Raw genomic sequence first — 24,266 nt, forward strand, 5'->3', positions numbered from 1 at the left:
TTTAAAATATCATTAGATTACTGGACGATCTGTGCTTTCAGTGCAGTACTATGATATCTACGACAAAAAAAAAAAAATCTATTAAAAAAAGCGGTAAACCATCTTTGTTCTTCCCATTGCACACAACTTTCCAAAAATGCCTTGGGCTCATGCCATTAGCAATAATATGAAATCATTTTCTCCTCCTTTAGTGGGCGCAAAATATTATAGGATAGAAAACACAGTATTCTTTAAGTCTCTAAAGCACAATCTCATTGCTTCTACTTAAGATACATTTTTTTATTATTTTATTTTTTTTTCAAATATATTTTCTCAAATGAAAACTGGGCAAGTCATTCATGCTACTCTCCTGCATTCAGAAAGGCACTGATTGATTACAGTGTTACTTATTTATCTCCTAGGTTTCCAAGAGAATAGGAAAAAAAAAAAAAAAAAAAAAAAACACGCCAAAGACTGTAGGAGTCATTGAATGGCAGAAGTCGCTGTAGGCAGCAAGATCCAACTACAGCTCCTAACAAAGGGTAATTGGGGGGGGGGGGGAATGGGGATAAAATAAAATAAAATCCTAGAGGGTTTACAAACTGGATGCAGGATTTCTACAAACACAGCCATTCTTCATCTGACAACACAATTTAATCTAGCTACACTAAGCAAAGTATACCAGCTTGTCAGAAAAAGGGAAACAAAAAAAAAAAAAAAAAAGAGAAGAAAAAAAAAAAAAAGAAAAAAAAAAAAAGATTGTTACTCTACCTATACTGCAAGAAAAGGGAAAAAATAAAATAAAAAGCACACAAACATCTAAAGTGGTAACTAAACAGGCTCCAGAGGAAACAGACAAGTGAGGGCGAGATCTCTCCTCAGCGCTCCGATCGTAAGACGCTTGTTCACAGCTGAGTACGAGAGAAAAGTTCCTCTCGGCAAATATCGGCCCAGTCGTGTCCGCCCTCGGAAGCCGTATCGGAGCTTGAACTGTCGCTTGAGTAGATCTTCTTCCTGAAGCAACTGGATGTTACCGCACCACTGAAGTCAATGGTGATTTTCGCTTTGTTACATGCAGATGTCTACAAAGAGAAAAATAAAAAGTTTTTTTTTAACTGAATAAATGAAATTAGTGTAAGTGCACAGTCATCATCAGAAGTGTGAAATGAAAGTTTGGAGGAGCTGGCTGAAATATCACCATGTGTGGTGCAGCAACTAAGGGCTCGATACCTCTTCAATTCTTTTTGTTTGTTTTTGTAAAATATTTGTTCCCCTTTAAAACTAAATTTATGCGTTTGCCAGTTTCTTATGTTCGCCATTGTGGTTTTGGTTTCCAAGGATGTTATGTTCAATTGCAACTTTTTAAAAAGTAGCAAAAAAACAGACAAGGTTCTCTGGTCACATCCTTAACCCCAGGAGCTTTTTTCGGTTTTGCTCCCCTTCTTCCCAGAGCCATAACTTTTTATTTTTCCGTCAACATGGCCCTGTGAGGGCTTGTTGTTTGAGGGAGGAGTTGTGCTTTTTAACGAAACCATTGGTTTTACCATGTTGTGCTGCCTCTGACAGCGGCATTTAACTACCGCCTCCGGCCGCGCAGCCGGAAATGCGCTCATCGCCGACCTCCATCACATGATCGGGGGTCAGCGATGTGTCGCCATAACAACCAGAGGTTTCCTTGACTTCTATGGTTGTTGATGCCGGCTTGCTGTGAGCGCCACCCTGTGGTCGGCGTTCAAAGCAAGCCTGTAATTCTACTACATATAGAGGCAATCTATGCTTCGCCTCTATGTAGCTGAGCCGATCGGGTTGTGCCAGCTTCTAGCCTCTCATGGAGGCTATTGAAGCATGGCAAAAGTAATATAAAAAAAAAAAAATATGATATATAGATTTTTTTTTTTTTTTTAAAGAAAAGTTTGGAATTTTTTTTCACCACTTAGATAAAAAATAACCTAGACATGTTTGGTGTCTATGAACTCATAATGACCTGGAGAATCATAATGGCAGGTCAGTTTTAGCATTTAGTGAACCCAGCAAAAAAGCCGAACAAAAAAAACACGCATGGGATTGCACTTTTTTTTTTGCAATTTCACCGCACTTGAAAATGGGGAAAAAATTCCTAGTACACGACATGGTAAAACCAATGAGGTCTTTCAAAAGTGCAACTTGTCCCGCAAAAAATAAGACCTCACATGGCCATATTGATGGAAAAAAGGAGATTTTTGTGTACTTCCCGTAAAATCTCTCTTAATTGGGGGACACAGGACCATGGGTGTTATGCTGCTGTCCACTAGGAGGTGACACTATGCATAATCTGAAAAAGATTAACCGTGGCTCCTCTGCAGTATACACCCCTGGACGGCATCAGCCTTCTCCAGTTTTGTGCAAAAGCAGTAGGAGGAAAGTAACATGAATAACAGACATGCCTATAAGAAGGCCACTATGTACGAGCTCAGAGAACAATATGAGAACTCAACAGTAACAACGGCCCAAAAAGGGGCAACAGGGTGGGAGCTGTGTCCCCCAATTAGAGGCTAAGAGAAAGATTTTATGATGAGCACACAAAAATCTCCTTTACTCTGTCGCCTCATTGGGGGACATAGGACCATGGGACGTCCCAAAGCAGTCCCTGGGTGGGAAGCAATGGACGAATATTGTGCAGACAGGCCCCTATACTTGGGGCACCGCCGCCTGCAGAACACATCTACCCAGGCTCGCTTCGCTGAGGACTGGGTATGAACCCTGTAGTGTTTAGTAAACGAGTGTGGGCTAGACCAAGTGGCCACCTTACACACTTGTTGTGCTGAAGCCTGGAGCCAAATGGCCCAGGAGGCCCCTACCGCCCGTGTAGAGTGTGCCATAATACCGGCTGGAAGAGGAGAATTCTTAAGGCGGTAGGCCTCTTGAATGGTGGATGTGATCTTCCTGGCAAGGGTAGCTTTGGAAGCTGGCAGACCCTTGCAGCCGCCTTCCGGAAGAAGGAAAAGGGATCAAACCTCCGGAAGGATGCAGTCCTAGACACATATATGCGCAATGCCTTGACAAGGTCAAGCGTATGCAGAGCCTTCTCCACTCTATGAACCGGTACCGGACAAAGGGAAGGCAGAGAAATTTCCTCATTGAGGTGGAAGTTGAACACAAACTTCGGAAGGAAGGATGGGACCGTACAGAGAACTACCTTGTCCTGGTGAAAAACCAGGAAGGGCCGTCTGCAGGAGAGTGCTGTCAGTTCAGACACCCTGCGTAGCGAGGTGATTGCCACCAGGAAAAAAAAAACACCTTCTGGGAGAGAAGGCGGAGCGGGAAATCCTCAAGGGGTTCGAAGGGTGGTTCCTGCAATGCTGTCAGAAGCAGGTTAAGGTCCCATGTTTCTAGTGGTCATCTGTAGGGGGGAACCAATTGGGAAACCCCCTTAAGAAAAGTCCTTACTCGCGGCTTGGTAGCAATGCGCCTTTGAAAAAAAGCACTGAGAGGGCTGACACCTGGCTCTTAGGCGAGCCCAGGGACAGCCTGGCCTCCAGACCCGATTGGAGAAAAACTAGGTAGTTTGGAGAGGGAAGAAGGGAATGGGGTCTGGCCGCGATATTTGCACCAGGTAAAGAGAACTTTCCAGGTACGGACATAGATCTTGGCAGAGGCTGGCTTCCATGCCCTGATCATGGTCCCAATGACGTCCGTTGAGAGCCCTGCCTGGGTTAGAACCCAGGTTTCAAGGGCCACGCCATCAAATTGAGAGCCCCTGAGTTCTGGTGGTAGAACGGGCCTTGTGATAGAAGATCCGGGCGGTCGGGGAGGCGCCAGGGGGCCTCTGCTGAAAGTTGTACGCCGTCGGCGTACCATGTACGTCTGGGCCAGACCGGTGCGATTAAGATGGTTGGAACTCCATCTTGCTTGATCTTCCTCACCACTCTGGATAACAGGGGGAGAGGTGGAAAAAAAGTACAGAAGCTGGAACTGGGTCCAGTCCTGAACCAGAGCGTCTGCTCCGAGCGACCGCGGATCGTGTGCTCTGGCCATGAAGTTGGAGACCTTGGTATTGAAGTGGGATGCCATTAGGTCCACATCTGGGGTCCCCCAGCGATGGCAGATCTGGCGAAAAAAAATTTCAGGATGGAGAGACCACTCTCCCGAATCTATTCCTTGTCGTCTGAGGAAGTCTGCTTCCCAGTTGTCCACACCCGGAATGTGGACCGCCGAGAGAACAGAGCCTGTGTCCTCCACCCAGTGGAGGATGTGCGACACTTCTCTCGCATCGCCTGGGTACTGCGGGTCCCCCCTTGGTGATTCACATATGCCACAGTTGTGGCATTGTCCGATTGTATTCTGATATGAGAGGCTGCCAGTAAGTGATGGAAGGCCCTCAATGCCAGGAGGATGGCACGAATTTCCAGGATGTTGATGGGCATGGTCGCTTCCACTGGGGACCACTTGCCCTGTGCCCTGTGGTGTAGGTGCACTGCACCCCAACCCGTCAGGCTCGCATCGGTGGTCAGAACCTTCCATTGACCTGTGAGAAAGGATTTCCCCTTTGCTAGCGAGGTTGGCTTGAGCAACCAGTGCAGGGACCTCCTGGTTGACAACATTAGCTGGAATTCCCTGTCGAGAGGAAAAAGGATTGCTGTCCCAGGACTTGAGAATGGCTAGTTGGAGAGGCCTGAGGTGAAACTGGGCCAAATGGGACAGCTTCTATTGCTGCCCCCATCCTGCCGAGGGCTCTCATGGCAAACCGGAGAGATCGAGGGGGTTTGCGGAGGAGGATGCGAACTCCTAGGCGGAGAGCCAGTGCCTTGTCCCTGGGAAAGAGCACTAGACCCCTGGAGGTGTTGTATAGCATTCCCAGGAAGGTCAGAGACTGACTCAGGGTTGGTGATGACCTTTGTAGGTTGACTAACCAGCCCATGCGACTCAGTGTCGGTTGTGATTGAGACGCTGAGCTCGCAGTCCTTGAAGGTAGGAGCCTTGATGAGTAGATCGTCCAGGTATGGAACGACTACTATGCCTCTGGAGTGCAGGACATCCATGGTGGCTGCCATGACCTTGGTAAACACTCTGGGAGCCGTGGCGAGTCCGAACGGGAGAGCCACGAACTGGTAATGGTCCTGGTCCTGGTCGATTGCGAACCTGAGAAAAAAACTGATGAGCAGGTGCAATCGGTATATGCAGGTATGCGTCTTGTATATATCTTTTAAGGCGAGATATTCTCCCTTCTCCATGGACGCAATGATGGACTGAAGGGACTCCAGCGGAAGTGACGAACCCGTACGTATTTGTTGAGTTGTTTTAGGTCCAGTATGGGCCGTACTCTGCCTCATTTCTTGGTGACGAATAGATTGGAGTAGAACCCTCGGAAGCTCCTGGCCGCAGGAACCGGTACTATGATTCCTGCTTGAAGAAGGAAACCGCTTGGTGGAAGGCACGAGCCTTGGCTGGCGGTTTTGGGGGAACAGAGAGGAAGAATCGGATCGGTGGGTTGGAGGTTGAACTCTATCTTGTATCCGGAAGACACTAGTTCCCTGACCCACCTGTCTTCTGTAGTAGTCATCCAGACTTTCTGAAAAGAGCAAAGTCCCCTACGGGTAGGATGTCTTCCGGTGTCTGAGTCATGAGGAGGAAAAAAGTCTGAGGTTTTCCTTCTTTGGGCTTTGACTGGCCTGCTTTTAACTGCCAGGTCTTGTCCGACTTTTGCGTCGACCGCGAGTTGTCCCTGTGTGGGAAACGGTTATGTGCTGGACGCGAGACGGACCAGCCTGAGGAATTCCGAAAGGATCGGAATCGGGTTTGTTACACTTCTTGTAAGTGCGTATAGGTTTCAGTTGAGGGAGAGAGGTACCTCTTACCCCCGGTGACGTTGGATATCATTGTGTCCAACTCTTCACCGAAAAAGTCACCCACTGAGATAAGGGAGGTGCGCGAGGGACTTCTTTGAGGCTGCGTCCGCTTTCCATTCCGCAGCCAGAGGATACGCCGAATCGTGATGGCATTTGATGCCATCCCCGCCACGCCCCTTGCTGAATCCAGAGCTGCATGAAGCATGTGATCTGCTACAACTGCTATTTGAACCGCTTGGTCCGACAGCTCAGGAGCAGATGCTTGGAGGCCAGCTTGTAAATTTTTGGCCCAAGCCAGGATGGCCTTTGCATCCCAAACTGAAGCGAACGCAGGAGCCAGGGAGGCCCCTGCCGCCTCAAAAAATTGAACGAGCAATGCGTCCTGCCGGTCTGCTGCGTCCCTGAGGGCTGAGCTATCTGGCAGTGAAAAGAGGGTCTGTGCTGCTAGTCTAAGAGACTGGGGGTCCACTTTAGGTGGATCTGTCCATTCCTTGGTGTCCTTCTGTGGGAAAAAGGTACTTTGCCTCCAGATATTTGCGATTATCGAATTTCTCAGGCTGAGAGCTGCTTTTTAAGGATCGCTTTAAACTCTGGGTGGTTAGAGAAAACCTTAGGTGGCTTCAGAGGTCCTTCAAAGGAAATCTTGTTCTGGGGCCTCTGGTGGCAGATTAGAAATGTCCAGCACCCGATGGATGGAAGAGATTATGTCCTCGACTAGCGCTGTATTGCTAGGGGGATTGGGATCAGGGACCCGTCCGTTTCCCTGTCTGAGTCGGAGTCACAGCTGCTTTCCGAATCCTGTATCACTGAGGCATCCCCTGCTGGGTGAGCTGGGGAGGAGGCCTTCTCTGGTCAGGGATTGCGGAGATCTGCATTGTCTGCCCCTGGAAGGGGACGGTCTAGATGACCTGGAACTACGATGTATCTCCCTAAAAGAGGATGACCGTGTGCTAAGGGATGATGCAGATGGACTTGACCTATGCATCCGCTTGCATCCTGACCTGGACGTGGATGTGCCAGGTCGTTCTGTTCCAGAGTCAAACTCTCCCTTTACTGGGTAACGGTCATAGGCGAGGCATGACTCTGTGGAGCCTGAAGCAATGTGGAGGTTTGTTATCTATAGACTGCGTTAAAGATTGCGACCTCTGAGTGACCCATTCCGGCGTGGCATTAGACACCGAGGCATTGGCAGGGGCTTCTTGGGGCTCTGACGCAGTAGTCTGGATGCAGTCCTGGCAGTGCGTACGTGCTGCCACTGAGCAGAGCGGTCCTGCAGGCTGTGCAGAATGCATATTAGCAGTCCTGCCTGGTTCTCCTGGACCTTGAGCCCGGCATAGTGCACAGAGTGCAGAAGGGCTCACAGAGGACCCTATAGGGGAGCCTTATAGGAAATATGGATTCACAGCCGAGTAAAACAACCCAGATGTGATCTTACCCCACCAATTTGCCCCTAGGTCCAGCGCCGAAGGTCCACAGTCCTGTGCCCCCCGGAGACTGGCTGGCCCGGTCCTGCTGACCGGGAGATGCAGGGTTAATCCTTGCTGCAGTAGAAATGGCCGCCGAGGAGAAGAGGCAGGGTGAGAAGGGGGCGGAGAGCTGAGAAAAAAGTTAGATGCCTGATGAACAGAAAGGCTCCAGGCCGGCGCAGAAATCCGGGGGGGGGTTGTTCAGATCTGAACCGGACCCCCCTGGATTTAAAGGCAGGATAGCAGTGGGGCTATAAGCGGAAAGTGGGGCCCTGAGGGGTCACCCTGAGGTAGTACAGGGCTGGTGCTGCCGCAGAGACAGGGGATCAGGGTACCCTGTGCCTGTATGTGCCATGCCTGCCTGCACTCCCCCCGGCCCCGACAGGAGCCCGCAGCTGGGCTGGGGTCCCTGGATGCAGGCGCAGTGTGCTGGCCCATTGCTGGGAGCTGCAGAATGCTGCCTGTACAGGCCCTACCTGAGGAGTCTCAACCTAATGCCCCCAGAGGGGGAATAGGGAGGGTGCTGTTGTCACCTTCAGGGGCCTTTATCCTCGCCTCAACCTCAACCCAGAAACCAAAAGGAATTGGGGAAGGAGGGGGGTCTCGACTTCGAACCAGCACCCGAGGGACTGGGGAAGGAGCGACATGGGGAATAGCCATCTCCACTTCAACCGGGCACCCCGTGATAGGGGGCCGAGGAAGGAGCCAGCCGGGAGTCTCACGAGACCCACTTTTCTTCATCTGTAATCCATCGGAAAAAAAACGGAGTAAAAAATCTTAGGTGTGCCTCCTATGCGACACCAAGGAAAAAACTGGAGAAGGCTGACGCCGTCCAGGGGTGTATACTGCAGAGGAGGAGCCACGGTTAATCTTTCAGATTATGCATACTGTTGCCTCCTAGTGGACAGCAGCATAACACCCATGGTCCTGTGTCCCCCAGTGAGGCGACAGAAATAAAGAAGTTATGGCTCTGGGAAGGAGGGGAGCGGAAAACGAACACGGAAAAACGGAAAATCCCAAGGTCATGAAGGGGTTAAAAAGTGAGGATTTTTTTTTTTTTTTTTAAAGACTTCAATAGTTTCCATAAGAGACTTGAAGCTACGACTGCCCGATCGCCTGGGGTATGTTATGTCTAGCATGGGGTGTATATGATAGACTACAAAACAAGTCTGAAAACCACATTACCTACTTTCTCAATCTCAAGAGGATGCCAAGCAGCACAGGGGATGTCCTTCCCACCTTTATGATCTACACAGCTTTCTTCCTTTACATCTGTATGGAGAGTGGAGGACAATAAGCAAATCGTAATGCAAAAAAAATACTACAGCTACATAATATAATACATACACTTGTTGTGCCTTTGTCCAACATCACCATTTTTAACCAATTTCTTAAAAGATCAATTTAAGGACGGACTACAACAAACCAGAGATACTCGCAAGAATGTACTACTGTTTGTGTATAAGGATCCATATAAGAGCAGTCTAAGAACTAGAGGCATTCAGCCGGCCGGACACCATCAGGCACCAGTCACAACCACCATTAGCAAAGTTTAACAATTTCCTTACGGTCACAGCAGGATCCAGCGATTAATGGAGAGTACAGGGCCTTCTGCCACCAGCACTGCTTTTCGTTAACAGCATTTATGCCCTGTAGGTTGATGCTCAAAGAAGGATACTGGAATTAAAAAAAATAAAATGCATTAATTTTATGGGTATTTGCCATGGAATACAACTAAAACCTAATATTCAGGGCTGTTGAGTCAGGAGTCCATTTTTGTAGAGTCAGTATAAAATGGACCGACTTAAGATATTATAAATTGGGTACAGTAGTACAATGCAGGATGTGCTGTAAATGTTTTCAGAATTTGGGAAAGTTATGAAATGTCCTATAAATGTCTGTTCTGTTCCTGCTCTCAGGATCTGGGCTTTTAGCAGAGATGAATCTGTGCTGCACTGTATGTACATGCTCAGTAGTGACCAGTGCTGTGGAGATGAATCTGTGCTGCACTGTATGTACAGGCTCAGTAGTGACCAGTGCTGTGGAGATGAATCTGTGCTGCACTGTATGTACATGCTCAGTAGTGACCAGTGCTGTGGAGATGAATCTGTGCTGCACTTTATGTACATGCTCAGTAGTGATCAGTGCTGTGGAGATGAATCTGTGCTGCACTGTATGTACATGCTCAGTAGTGATCAGTGCTGTGGAGATGAATCTGTGCTGCACTGTATGTACATGCTCAGTGGTGACCAGTGCTGTGGAGTCAGGGAAATTGAGAAGTCTGAGTCAGAGGTTTGTTTGGCTTACCGACTCCAAAGCCCTGGTACTAATGGAAATTAACTAACAAGAGGTGATCTTAACACTGAAAAAAATACTCATCTCCCTCAGTTTCCAACGTGCCAGAATACAACTTATATGCCATGGATAAGGCCGGTTTCATACACCAGTGTTTCATGGTCTGTGATTCACACGATGGCTGTGGAGGGTTAGAAGGGTCTCCTGACCAGAACACGACAGCCTCACATATCCATCCTCAACCATGAGGCATGGATGTAAGAAACCAGCCTGATGATTCAAGTTCGGCTTCATACAGTCAATCTTATCCAAGGAAGAAGGAAAAAGAACAAACACAAAAAACCCATGCACTGACTATTGCTGGATCCACTTATTAAATTTAATGATCAGTTTATCCCCTTCATGACCATGAGATAATCCGTTTTTTTTCTAAAGTGGTGAGAAAAAAAATAAAAAAAATAAAAGCAGTCCGCATGGACTGGTCCCATGTCTCCCGACCAGAGCACGACAGCGTGAAAGAAATATATGAAGCAGTCACGCTTTGGTCAGAAGAGCCATGAGTAGTCCGAGCACTGTGGTCAGATCGTAGACAGATTTGTATGGGATGTCTGAATGCATAGTTATCATGAAGATTAATCCCATATCTGTTGGTATATAAAGTCTGAAAAGGCATCCCAGCGGAATCACAAGAGACATAGGTATCCAGTCTTGGATGTTCATTCTACTTCAAAACATTAGTGACCGCACTGAAGCCAACTGCCATCCCCACGTTATGGTAAAACTTCACTAATACTCACTGCTCTTCTACCCAGTCTCCGTCACCTCTAGCCAGTATACAATATGTAACTACTTGTAAAAACCATGTACCTACCTCACCCACCTCTTCTTCCAATGCAAGAGTGCCTCTAGTATTAAGGCTTTCCTTAACATCCGCTTTGCTTTTCAACTCCACAATCTTGCAGCTTTCTTTGGAGTTCACCATCACGTCACTTTCACACGACTCGATAATCCTAAAGTCCAAGTTATCCTGGTGCTCCTCAGGCAATACAGCACAGGCTTCCTCTTGCCCATCCAAAGAAGTTTGCGCACTTTTTTCCATGCCCGACTTTTGTAGCCTAGGGAGAAACTTTCCAGATTCTAGCTCAGACTTTCCATAAAAATTACTTTCCTTCTCCGCATCTTCCTCAAGAGGTTTGAGATCGTCCTGTGGATCTTCAAACACCTCGCCTTCGGAAAGTGTAGGTGCCGCCGCCTCATCTTTCTCAGATTCAAAGTCGGACTCGCTCCCGACACCTGGAGACAGCTCGGATGCAGAAATCGGGCGGAAGTGAGTACGCGGAGAAATTCTTATAGATCTATACTGAGTCCTGTCCACGCCACAAATCCTCGGGTGGCCGATGTCGCCCTCTGGATCAGAGCACAAGGCTTTTGTTTTAGAAGTAGGACTACTGCTGACAATATTACCAGGTTCGAAGGAGCACTCAACATGAAGGACTTGAGAAAATCTACTGTTCAAATCAAAAGATGAGAATGAGTAGCCCATGCCGGGCTCCTCCATCTGAAAATCACCACATGTGCTGAGCAGATTTTCATGCAATATAAAAGAAAAACCCTTGCTTGAGCCTTTATCTCCATTTTGCTCATTTTCTTCAAAAGAAACAAATGGTCTCCATAGCTGGCGATGCCCAGGAGCAATGCTATTCCCCGGGGTCATGAACACATCAGTACCAGCTATTGTAACAACATCCGAGGCAGCGCAGTCCAGTAAGCTCGCCGCAGCTTTAGCTGGACCCTGCGGTACGACAGCCCACTCATCCTCGCCATTAAAGCTTCCAAACTCCCCGTAAACTCCTCCGAGAATGAACGAATTCTCTTTCGCGTGGTTAATATCCCAAGGTTTTGAGGGAGTCATATAGTCTCCGCTGTCGACCTTCGATGAGTCGCAAGTGAGAAACGCTCGCTTTTCTGAAGGGTGCCTTTGACTTTCCCAAAGATGGTATTCTGATCTTTGAACGGCCTTTTGGGGCTCTTGAAAGTTTGCTTCCTGTGCCTCATTTGCATTGTGACAACTAAATGAGTTTACATCAAGAGGAAAGAGCGGATCTTCTTCGACATTTGTCCATAAGTCTTTGAGGTCTCCTGAGCTGTATCCAGGCTGACAAATGGCGATTTCTGGATCGATCTCTGTAGTGTTGGATATTTCTTCATTTTCCTGTTCTAGCAGAATGCCACAAAGTGACTCTAACTTGGATTTCTTGCCCGACACTGGCGCAGGATCATCTCCTAAAGTCCTGTATGAACTTTGCGTGTTTACACAGGGGATATCATCTTGGAAACTTAAAGTAACTGTAGGGATAATGTAAGTGGTATCTTCTGCGTTCAACTGAGCGTAATCTTCTAGGTAACTGTTGAGAGCTTCCGTATCGGAGCGGTTTCCCTCCGAATGCGACCATGGACTGCACGTTCTTGTAGAAATGTTCGAACACTGTTCGTTATCATCGAAGGCACTATTTTTGGTCCATATGAGTAATCGCGACTGAGTTTTCCCAAATCCGTTCGTGCTGGAAGAAGACTCCGCTTTACCTTTCTCGTTGAACACCCTCTCGCTGGGCATGGAGAATACAGAATTACTGCATTGCACTTCAAACACTGAAAAATAAGAGTTATTTCCATCAAAAAATAAATCTTGATTGCCTGCCTGCATGTGTGTATGGAGCTTTGTGCTGTCGTAAAAAGGGGAGAACGTACTTGGGGAGTCCCCACCCAAACTCTCCCCGTCTGCATCAGCTGAACTTGAAGGTGAACAGGACTCCCAAAATTGAGCTAGTCTACTATGATCTTGCAAGAAAAAGCCTTCAGCACCAATAGAACTGGTTGACTCTGTCCATATTGCACTCTCCCCTTGCGGCTCCTTGTCTTCTAACACTTTGCAAGATTCAGCCTCAAGATCGCTTTTTAGGTTGCTTTTTTGCCGAATCATATTCAAGATTCGGCTTTCTCCTTTTGTTTTCTCTGAGGCACCTGGATCCAACATGGATTGATCAATTTCCACTTCATAGAAGTGTGTGAGTTCTGCAGGATGAATATCATCCAAATAATGGTCCTCCAGGAGAGAACAGTTTGAGGTCCCTGTGCTCGTCTTGGTTACGATGGCAGGCATTTCTACAAAGTGGCCCTCGATAAAGGTACCCGCTGCGAGGTATGTTTCATGGATATTGTGGTTTAGATGAAGGTCTTTAACAAACTCTGACAACTCTTCTATCTCTTCCGATGCGTTATACCAACCGCGGTTTTTCCGGTACGTCGTTTCCAATTTACTTTTACTGTTGAGAGGAATGAAGTACTCAGTTATGGGCTCCGTGTACCACAAGGGCTCCTCTCGAAATGCAGTTTTATTTCTCCTCTCTTTAAAGACATCACTTCCTTCATTATCCATTTCTTTATATGCGTACTCTCTTCCTTGACGTTTTACTTTCTTGAAGAGTGGCTTCACAGGCACCGCTCCACTTCCCGCTGACACGTTTTTTCTCTCGCTGTTTTTTGGTGGCACCTTTGGACCAGTTTTCCCCTTTTTGTTCCGGACCTCCCTAACTTTATGTCTTACTTTGATTAATCTAGTTTTCAGGTCGCCCCGATTACCGCTTGAACTTGAACCTGCTTCACTTGAGCCGGATGACCAGGATCGAGGGCGATTCTTTCCGTTTGACTTATGCCTCACAATTTTTGCCATGTTTGTTTTCTCGTCGGCTGCGCCATTGCTAAACTTGTTCTCTTTCTCGTTCTTGCCTTTCCTCTGTTGGTTCTTTCCCTGTACAGTGTTAGAAGCTGCATTGTTCTTCTGGGTCATTATCGCTTCACTTTCGCTGTGGCAATTCTTTGGTGATGGAGTTTCGGTGCTTGTTTGTGGGGCCGTGGAAGAAGAGGAAGAGCTAGAATAAGAGCAGATTTTTGCCTTGTTCCATACGGTCATTATTTCTTGCAGGCAGATTGGCTTTTCTGAAAGAGGTGGAAAAGCTTCATAGTACCTAATGGGAACATAAAACAGACAGGATTCAGGGACTTCACTGCAAAAAACATACTGATCAAAGCATATAACCTAGTGATATTGGCCCTAGTGTGTGAGCTGGCATCACCCAGAAATAAGTGCGTGTGAGGAGTTTGCAGAATGTGTTTTAGCTGTTTTTTTTCTCAAAATTTTTGTCTTGTCTAGCCCCAAATAAGGCTATGTTCACATGCTGTGTTGATGTATTTTTTCCCAAAGGCAAAACCTGCTCTCTTGGCAGTGAGAAACTTGCTGAAAAAAAGCAGGTTTTGCATATTTAAGGAGTTTCTTTCTGGCATTTTTGTCATGGTACATTTGACTCTTGTGCATGCTGAAAAAGTCGGGTGCATAAAAAAAAAAAAAAAAATTAAAGAAATAAATATATTGAAAGCGCAGGCATCAGTTTTCAGTGCCAAAACATGATCTCTTATTCTACTTCATCAGGAGCACCAAAAACCTGATACCTGAGGTTTTTCCCCACCCACAGCTGTCCATAGGTGAAATATGCTGAAAGAAGAGAAATGCTCCATTCCGCAAAACCCAAGGTTTTGCACAAATTACAGAGGACAAAAACAAGCTGTGTGCAAAAAAAAAAAAAAGTGCGTGTGAACATAGCCTAAAAAGGGAAGCCCAATAAAAAAAGGGTAGATAGATTGCTGATCGGTTGGGGTGTAACCAAGGGGCCCACACCGACTGGCAGCGAGGGGAATTTTTTTATCCCAGTTACAAACTAAAGCGACAGGTCATCATGGTTGCTTGGCAGCGTTGGGGGTCCTGGGTTTGAATCCCACCAAGACTAATCTGCAAGTAGTTTTTAGTTTGTGTTTGTAGTGTGGTAGGAAGTCACAGAATGGAGAGCTTAGATTATGAACCCCATTGGTAAAGTGATGAGGTCTGTAAATAGCTGTGGCACTATAGGAAAGTAAATGGCGCAATACAAGATAGAGCACTAAAATGAATAAACCGGTCAGATTCCTGACCGCCACTCCATTTGTTCCCATTGGGAATGGAGCGATGGTGGAGCAAGAGCACTGCAGCTCCATTTTAACCCCTTCAAGACCTATCCCTTTTCCGTTTATGCGTTCTCGTTTTTCGCTCCCCTCCTTCCCAGAGGCATAACTTTTTTATTTTTCCATCAATATGGCCGTGTGATGGCTTGTTTTTTTGCGGGACAAGTTGCACTTTTGAACGACATCATTGGTTTTACCATGTCGAGTACTAGAAAAGGTGAAAAAAATTCCAAGTGCGGTGAAATTGCAAAAAAAAGTGCAAACCCACACGTATTTTTTGTATGGCTTTTTTGCCAGGTTCACTAAATGCCAAAACTGACCTGCCAGTATGATTCTCCAGGTCATTACGAGTTCATAGACACCAAACATGTCTAGGCTACGTTTTATCTAAGTGGTAAAAAAAATAAATAATAAATTGCGCAATTTTCCAATACCCGTAGCGTCTCCATTTTTCGTGATCTGGGGTCAGGTGAGGGTTTATTTTTTGCGTGCCGAGCTGATGTTTGTGTTGTTTTGAACGCCCGTTATTGCATTTTAATGCAATGTCGCGGAGACCAAAAAAAAAAAAAAATGTAATTCTGGCGTTAAACGATCAGGCTAATACTTTTTTTTTGATAGATCGGGCGATTGTGAACGTAGCGATACCAAATGTGTAGGTTTGATTTTTTTTATTTTGAATGGGGCAAAAATAAATATAAATGAAGAAAAAAAAACATACACATACACATACACACACACACACTCACTGGCCACTTTATTAGGTACACCTGTCCAACTTCTTGTTAACACTTAATTTCTAATCAGCCAATCACATGGCGGCAACTCAGTGCATTTAGGCATGTAGACATGGTCAAGACAATCTCCTGCAGTTCAAACCGAGCATCAGTATGAGGAAGAAAGGTGATTTGAGTGCCTTTGAACGTAGCATGGTTGTTGGTGCCAGAAGGGCTGGTCTGAGTATTTCAGAAACTGCTGATCTACTGGGATTTTCACGCCCAACCATCTCTAGGGTTTACAGAGAATGGTCCGAAAAAGAAAAAAAATCCAGTGAGCGGCAGTTCTGTGGGCGGAAATGCCTTGTTGATGCCAGAGGTCAGAGGAGAATGGGCAGACTGGTTCGAGCTGATAGAAAGGCAACAGTGACTCAAATCGCCACCCGTTACAACCAAGGTAGGCCTAAGAGCATCTCTGAACGCACAGTGCGTCGAACTTTGAGGCAGATGGGCTACAGCAGCAGAAGACCACACCGGGTACCACTCCTTTCAGCTAAGAACAGGAAACTGAGGCTACAATTTGTACAAGCTCATCGAAATTGGACAGTAGAAGATTGGAAAAACGTTGCTTGGTCTGATGAGTCTCGATTTCTGCTGCGACATTCGGATGGTAGGGTCAGAATTTGGCGTAAACAACATGAAATCTTTGGGATGTGGTGGAACGGGAGATTCGCATCAGGGATGTGCAGCCGACAAATCTGCGGCAACTGTGTGATGCCATCATGTCAATATGGATCAAAATCTCTGAGGAATGCTTCCAGCACCTTGTTGAATCTATGCCACGAAGAATTGAGGCAGTTCTGAAGGCAAAAGGGGGTCCAACCCGTTACTAGCATGGTGTACCTAATAAAGTGGCCGGTGAGAGAGAGAGAGATATATATATATATATATTTTAATTTATTAATATATTAATTAATATATTTAATTTTTTTATTTTTGCCGTGCTTCAATAGCCTCCATGGGAGGCTAGAAGCTGGCATAGCCTGATCGGCTCTGCTACAGAGCAGCGATCATCAGATCGCTCCTATGTAGCTGAATTACAAACTTGCTATGAGCGCCGACCACAGGGTGGCGCTCAGAGCAAGCCAGCAACCATAGAGGTCTCAAGGAGACAACTGGTTGCTATGCGGACGCATCGCTGACCCCCAGTCATGTGACGGGGGTCGACGATGCGCTCATTTCCGTCCCAGAAGCGCCGGTTAAATGCCGCAGTCAGCATTTGACAGCGGCATTTAACTAGTCAACAGCGGCAGCTGAATCGCAATTCCACCCGTCGCTATTGCTGGCACATGTCAGCTGTTCAAAACAGCTGACATGTCCTGGCTTTGATGCGGGCTCACCGCCGGAGCCCACATCAAAGCAGGGGTACCGACCTCTGCAGTAATTACGGCGTAGGTAGTTAAGGGGTTAAGCACTGATAAAAGTGCCCCATTTTGCAGGTCCCAGCAGTTACACTCCGCCACCGATCAGAAAATGTATTTATCCTGTGGATAGGCGAAAACTGGACAACCTCTTTTGCCATGCAAGTGTTGCAGATTGTCAGATTGTCCGATTTACATCAAACACTAGTGAGATGAGCGGGACAGGTGATGTCCCCTATACAGGACATATGCACAGATCCAGGCCGGTAACTGCCAGAATAACTTGCTACCAAAACACCTTCTCAGTTTCATCAGACACAAATTTTGTGCAAGACTTTAACCCCTTAATCCCATATGACGTACTATCCCGTCAAGTTGGGGTGGGCCTTAATTCCCACCGACGGGATAGTACGTCATATGCGATCGGCCGCGCTCACGGGGGGGGGGGGGGAGCGTGGCCGATCGCGGCCGGGTGTCAGCTGACTATCGCAGCTGACATCGGGCACTATGTGCCAGGAGCGGTCACGGACCGCTCCTGGCACATTAACCCCCGGCTCACTGATCAAACATGATCGCAGTGTTCCGGCGGTATAGGGAAGCATCGCGCAGGGAGGGGACTCCCTGCAGGCTTCCCTGAGACCCTCGGAGCAACGCGATGTGATCGCGTTGCTCCGAGTGTCTCTTACCTCCTCTCCCTGCAGTCCCCAGATCCAAAATGGCCGCGGGGCTGCATCTGGGTCCTGTAGGGAGGTGACTTACCAAGCGCCTGCTCAGTGCAGGCGATGGTAAGCCAGGAGCGCTGTAAGTCAGATCGCCGATCTGACAGTGCTGTGCAAACTGAAAAACTAAAATATCTATTTTGTGAAAAAAAAAAAAAAAAAAGGAATTTTTATTTTCACGGCTCTGCGTTATAAACTGTAGTGAAACACTTGGGGGTTCAAAGCTCTCAAAACACATCTAGATAAGTTCCTTAGGGGGTCTCCTTTCCAAAATGGTGTCACTTGTGGGGGGTTTCAATGTTTAGGCACATCAGGGGCTCTCCAAATGCGACATGGTGTCCCATCTCAATTCCAGTCAATTTTGCATTGAAAAGTCAAACTGCGCTCCTTCTCTTCCGAGCTCTGCCATGCGCCCAAACAGTGGTTTACCCCCACATATGGGGTATCAGCGTACTCAGGACAAATTGTACAACAACTTTTGGGGTCCATTTTCTCCTGTTACCCTTGGTAAAATAAAACAAATTGGAGCTGAAATAAAATTTTTGTGAAAAAAAGTTAAATGTTCATTTTTATTTAAACATTGCAAAAATTCCTGTGAAACACCTGAAGGGTTAATAAACTTCTTGAATGTGGTTTTGAGCACCTTAAGGGGTTCAGTTTTTAGAATGGTGTCACACTTGGGTATTTTCTATCATATAGACCCCTCAAAATAACTTCAAATGAGATGTGGTCCCTAAAAAAAAAAAAAAAAAAAATGGTGTAAAAATAAGAAATTGCTGGGTCAACTTTTAACCCTTATAACTCCCTAACAAAAAAAATTTTTGGCTCCAAAATTGTGCTGATGTAAAGTAGACATGTGGGAAATGTTACCTATTAAGTATTTTGTGTGACATATCTCTGTGATTTAAGGGCATAAAAATTCAAAGTTGGAAAATTGCGAAATTTTCAAAATTTGCGCCAAATTTCCGTTTTTTTTCACAAATAAACGCAAGTTATATCGAAGAAATTTTACCACTACCATGAAGTACAATATGTCACGAGAAAATGTCCGAATCGCCAAGATCCGTTGAAGTGTTCCAGAGTTATAAACTCATAAAGGGACAGTGGTCAGAATTGTAAAAATCGGCCCAGTCATTAACGTGCAAACCATCCTCGGGGCTTAAGGGGTTAATATGTGCTCCGTTTTATGGGGGCTGCAACACAGAATCACTTACATTTCTGCCTGATCCTTTCTTGCTGGAGATGAAGTGGCTTCTGGTGACAGCGATCCATCTAGGTCGTTCTTCTCTTCTGTGAAAAATGTATGAACACACTTCATTAGGAAGGGGAAACCTGGTAATGTGGCTATGCAACCCTAGAAGATCAATGCTACGTCAACTTACTGATGGGTGGAAACCATTATAATATTTCATCTTCAGTCATTTTATGAGGCCTTGCATATCAATTCTATGACCGGCTTCTGAAGAAACCATTAGGCTGTGTGCACACGTAGCAGATTTTTTGCGTTTTTTTCGCGGTTTTTCGCTATGAAACCGTGAAAAAAACGCTAACATTAAGCATCCTATGTAACAGAATGCAATCCGCATTTTTTGTGCACATGCTGCATTTTTTTCCTGAGCGGAATCGCAATCCAGAAAAAAACGCAGCATGTTCATTAAAATTGCGGAATCGCAGCGATTCTGCACACATAGGAGTGCATTGATCTGCTTACTTCCCGCACGGGGCTGTGCACACCATGCGGGAAGTAAGCAGATCATGTGCGGTTGGTACCCAGGGTGGAGGAGAGGAGACTCTCCTCCACGGACTGGGCACCATATAAGTGGTAAAAAAAAAAAATTAAATTTAAAAAATAGCGATATACTCACCCTCTGGCGGCCCGACCTTCTCAGCGGTTTCCGAGGTGTGTGTGAAGGACCTGCGATGACGTCGCGGTCACGTGACCGCTACGTCAATGGAAGGTCCTGAACACACAGCATTAGGAACGGAAGCCGCTGAGGTGAGTATAACCTTTTTTATTTTTTTTATTTTTTATTATTTTTAACATTCTATCTTTTACTATAGATGCTGCATAGGCTGCATCTATAGTAAAAAGTTGGTCACACTTGTCAAACACTATGTTTGACAAGTGTGACCAACCTGTCAAACAGTTTTCCAAGCGATGCTACAGATCGCTTGGAAAACGCTAGCATTCTGCAAGCTAATTATGCTTGCAAAACGCTAGTTTTCTGCGGGTATATGCATGCAAATTCTGCATGCGATATACCCGCGGCAGGAGGCGCAGAATTGCAGCGGAAATTTCCGCGGCAATTCTGCTACGTGTGAACTCAGCCTTAAAATTCCAACTTTACAAAAGTTTGTAAAACCAAACAATGCTATCAAATAACCACCGTGTACACAAGGCAAAGATTTAACCCCTTCCCGACCTTTGACGCATACGCTGCGTCATGAAAGTCTGTGCCTTCCCGACCTATGACGCAGCGTATGCGTCATGGAGGGATCGCGTCCCTGCAGATCAGGTGAAGGGGTTAACTCCCATTTTACCCGATCTGCAGAGACAGGGGGAGTGGTGCTTCAGCTGACTGTCTGCCGGCCGGAAAGTGAGAGCACAGCACAGCAGTGACATCACCGCTGCGCTCTGCTCTCAGTGTACGGCGGCACTCAGTCAGAGCGGGAAGCAGACGGCAAGGGACCTGAAGGACACCGAAATGTGAGTATGTACGGTTTTTTTTTTTTTTACTTTTACGCTGGTAACCACGGTAAACATCGGGTTACTAAGCGCGGCCCTGCGCTTAGTAACCCGATGTTTACCCTGGTTACCCGGGACCTTGGCATCGTTGGTCGCTGGAGAGCGGTCTGTGTGACAGCTCCCCAGCGACCACACAACGACTTTCCAACGATCACGGCCAGGTCGTATCGCTGGTCGTGATCGTTGGTAAATCGTTATGTGAGACGGTACCCTTAGGGTTGGAATTAGGGCTAGGGTTGGAAATAGGGTTAAGATTAGGCTTGTGGTTAGGGTTAAGGATAGGGTTAGGGTTGTGTTGGGGTTACAGTTGTGGGTAGGGTTGGGATTAGGGTTAGGATTGGATTTAGGGTTACGGGTGTGTTGGGGTTAGGGTTGTGATTAGGGTTATGGCTACAGTTGGGATTAGGGTTAGGGGTGTGTTGGGGTTAGTGTTGAAGTTAGAATTGAGGGGTTTCCACTGTTTAGGCACATCAGGGGTCTCCAAACGCAACATGGCGCCACCATTGATTCCAGCCAATCTTGCGTTCAAAAAGTCAAATGGTGCGCCCTCCCTTCCAAGCCCCGACATGCGCCCAAACAGTGGTTTACCCCCACATATGGGATACCAGCGTACTCAGAACAAACTGGGCAACAACTATTGGGGTCCAATTTCTCCTGTTACCCTTGCAAAAATAAAAAATTACTTGCTAGAACATAATTTTTGAGGAAAGAACAATTATTTTTTATTTTCATGGCTCTACGTTATAAACTTATGTGAAGCACTTGGGGGTTGAAAGTGCTCACCACACATCTAGATAAGATCCTTTTGGGGTCTAGTTTCCAAAATGGGGTCACTTATGGGGTGTTTCTACTGTTTAGGCACATCAGGGGCTCTGCAAATGCAACGTGACGCCCGCAGACCATTCCATCAAAGTCTGCATTTCAAATGTCACTACTTCCCTTCCAAGCCCTGACGTGCGCCCAAACAGTGGTTTACCCCCACATATGAGGTATCAGCGTACTCACAGCAAACTGGGCAACAAATATTGGGGTCCAATTTCTCCTGTTACCTTTGTGAAAATAAACAATTGCTTGCTAAAACATCTTTTTTGAGGAAAGAAAAATGATTTTTTATTTTCACGGCTCTGCGTTGTAAACTTCTGTGAAGCACTTGGGGGTTGAACGTGCTCACCACACATCTAGATAAGTTCCTTGGGGGGTCTAGTTTCCAAAATGGGGTCACTTGTGGGGGGTTTCTACTGTTTAGGCACATCAGGGGCTCTGCAAACGTAACATGATTCCCGCAGACCATTCCATCAAAGTCTGCATTCCAAATCGTCACTGCTTCCCTTCCGAGCCCCGGCATGTGCCCAAACAGTGGTTTACCCCCACATATGGGGTATCAGCGTACTCAGGAGAAACTGCACAACAACTTTTAGGGTCCAATTTCTCCTGTTACCCTTGGGAAAATAAAAAATTGTGGGTTAAAAAATCATTTTTGAGGAAAGAAATAATTTTTTATTTTCATGGCTGCGTTATAAACTTCTGTGAAGCACTTGGGGGTTCAAAGTGCTCACCACACATCTAGATTAGTTCCTTGGGAGGTCTAGTTTCTAAAATTGGGTCACTTGTGCGGGAGCTCCAATGTTTAGGCACACAGGGGCTCTCCAAACGCGACATGGTGTCCGCTAATGATTGAAGCTAATTTTCCATTCAAAAAGCCAAATGGCGTGCCTTCCCTTCCGAGCCCTGCTGTGCGCCCAAACAGTGGTTTACCCCCACATATGGGGTATCATCGTACTCAGGACAAACTGGACAACAACATTTGGGGTCCAATTTCTCCTATTATCCTTGGGAAAATAAAAAACTCCGGGCTAAAAATCATTTTTGAGGAAAGAAAAATAATTTTTTATTTTCATGGCTCTGCGTTATAAACTTCTGTGAAGCACCTGGGGGTTTTAAGTGCTCACTATGCGTCTAGATTAGTTTCTTGGGGGGTCTAGTTTCCAAAATGGGGTCACTTGTAGGGGAGCTCCAATGTTTAGGCACACAGGGGCTCTCCAAACGCGACATGGTGTCCACTAACGATTGGAGCTAATTTTCCATTCAAAAAGTCAAATGGCGCGCCTTCCCTTCCGAGCCTTGCCGTGCACCCAAACAGTGGTTTACCCCCACATATGAGGTATCGGCGTACTCAGGAGAAATTGCCCAACAAATTTTAGGATCCATTTTATCCTGTTGCCCATGTGAAAATGAAAAAAATTGAGGCTAAACGAAATTTTGTGTGAAAAAAAAAAGTACTTTTTCATTTTTACGGCTCAATTTGTGAAGCACCTGAGAGTTTAAAGTGCTCACTATGCATCTAGATAAGTTCCTTGGGGGGTCTAGTTTCCAAAATGGGGTCACTTGTGGGGGAGCTCCAATGTTTAGGCACACAGGGCCTCTCCAAACCTGACATGGTGTCCGCTAACTATGGAGATAATTTTTCATTCAAAAAGTCAAATGGCGCTCCTTCCCTTCCAAGCCTTACCATGTGCCCAAACAGTAGTTTACCCCAACATATGAGGTATTGGCGTACTCAGGACAAATTGGACAACAACATTCGTGGTCCAGTTTCTCCTTTTACACTTGGGAAAATAAAAAAATTGTTGCGAAAAGATCATTTTTGTGACTAAAAAGTTAAATGTTCATTTTTTCCTTCCATGTTGCTTCTGCTGCTGTGAAACACCTGAAGGGTTAATAAACTTCTTGAATGTGGTTTTGAGCACCTTGAGGGGTGCAGTTTTTAGAATGGTGTCACTTTTGGGTATTTTCAGCCATATAGAACCCTCAAACTGACTTCAAATGTGAGGTGGTCCCTAAAAAAAATGGTTTTGTAAATTTTGTTGTAAAAATGAGAAATCACTGGTCAAATTTTAACCCTTATAACTTCCTAGCAAAAAAAAAAATTTGTTTCCAAAATTGTGCTGATGTAAAGTAGACATGTGGGAAATGTTATTTATTAACTATTTTGTGTCACATAACTCTCTGGTTTAACAGAATAAAAATTAAAAATGTGAAAATTGCAAAATTTTCAAATTTTTCGCCAAATTTCCATATTTTTCACAAATAAACTCAGAAATTATCGACCTAAATTTACCACTAACATGAAGCCCAATATGTCACGAAAAAACAATCTCAGAACCGCAAGGATCCGTTGAAGCGTTCCTGAGTTATTACCTCATAAAGGGACACTGGTCAGAAATGCAAAAAATGGCAAGGTCATTAAGGCCAAAATAGGCTGGGTCATGAAGGGGTTAAGATTAGGAAAACTATCAGTTTCTGTTTTTCTTTAATATGCAGGTGACTTGGATTGACAATTTAGTAAACCAGACAATTGAATACAACATGGCCAGTCTGGATTTTGCACCGGAGGACTGGATTACTGTATCAGACCAATGCGAAGTGTTTGATGTCGATCACAGTCTGTCAGATAAGTACCACATGCTAGCTTAATCAGAACGGTCAATAGAGAGATTTTCCCATTTTATCTCATTTACTTTTAGCTCGTTGAGAAAGTTACACAGCATGTCAGGATGGAAAAGGGGAGAGGTTTACCTTTACTTGTAGTCAGCTGGTCACCTTGGCTACTCTGGAGATCTTTCAGCTTGGAGCAGAGCTCTTCCACTAAAGTTTCAATTCCAGAGCTCTTTTAGAAAGAAAAAAAAAAAAAAATAATTATAAAAATTTATGATCAGCGCTGGCAATGAGCAAGCCAGATATCCACACAGTTCCCAAGAGAAAGGCAAGACTGCTGGTGCTTAAATAGGTTGTGCCACCAATGCACAGTACCACCTAGCCAGAAGATGGGGAATGCGGACCATAGTGGGTTCCCATGATGGGACCCCGCCAAAAATCTGGAATGTCATGCATCTCTTTGTATATTTAAGAAAATCAGATTTTAAAAAGTAACCATTTCGCCTACACTATAGAGAAATAAATAAGCACACGGTGGCCCTATTACGCAGTATGTGCAGGCACCAATATACCGTACATACACTAACTTCTGAACAGTTCCTACAGTTTTATTGT

The 24,266-nt window shown here is 45.8% G+C and overlaps 1 protein-coding gene across 4 annotated transcripts in view; it reads right to left on the reverse strand.

The window, feature by feature from the left end:
- Window positions 1-299: 299 nt before the first annotated feature.
- Window positions 300-24,266, reverse strand: part of KIAA0232 (KIAA0232 ortholog) — a 53,374-nt gene continuing 29,407 nt past the window's right edge. The window contains exons 4-9 of one of the 4 annotated variants that reach the window (XM_077280109.1): window positions 23,793-23,883; window positions 18,685-18,760; window positions 10,437-13,590; window positions 8,839-8,947; window positions 8,456-8,542; window positions 300-1,061 (exon numbers count right to left, since the gene is read on the reverse strand). In XM_077280109.1, coding sequence (XP_077136224.1) covers window positions 1,048-1,061; window positions 8,456-8,542; window positions 8,839-8,947; window positions 10,437-13,590; window positions 18,685-18,760; window positions 23,793-23,883 — 3,531 coding nt within the window. In that variant the 3' untranslated portion in view covers window positions 300-1,047. The remainder of the gene's footprint in view (window positions 1,062-8,455; window positions 8,543-8,838; window positions 8,948-10,436; window positions 13,591-18,684; window positions 18,761-23,792; window positions 23,884-24,266) is intronic. The other 3 variants (XM_077280108.1, XM_077280106.1, XM_077280107.1) reach the window with 3 other exon arrangements.

This window comes from Ranitomeya variabilis, chromosome 1 (assembly GCF_051348905.1).
Source record: "Ranitomeya variabilis isolate aRanVar5 chromosome 1, aRanVar5.hap1, whole genome shotgun sequence".
In the NCBI taxonomy this organism is placed as follows: domain Eukaryota; kingdom Metazoa; phylum Chordata; class Amphibia; order Anura; family Dendrobatidae; genus Ranitomeya; species Ranitomeya variabilis.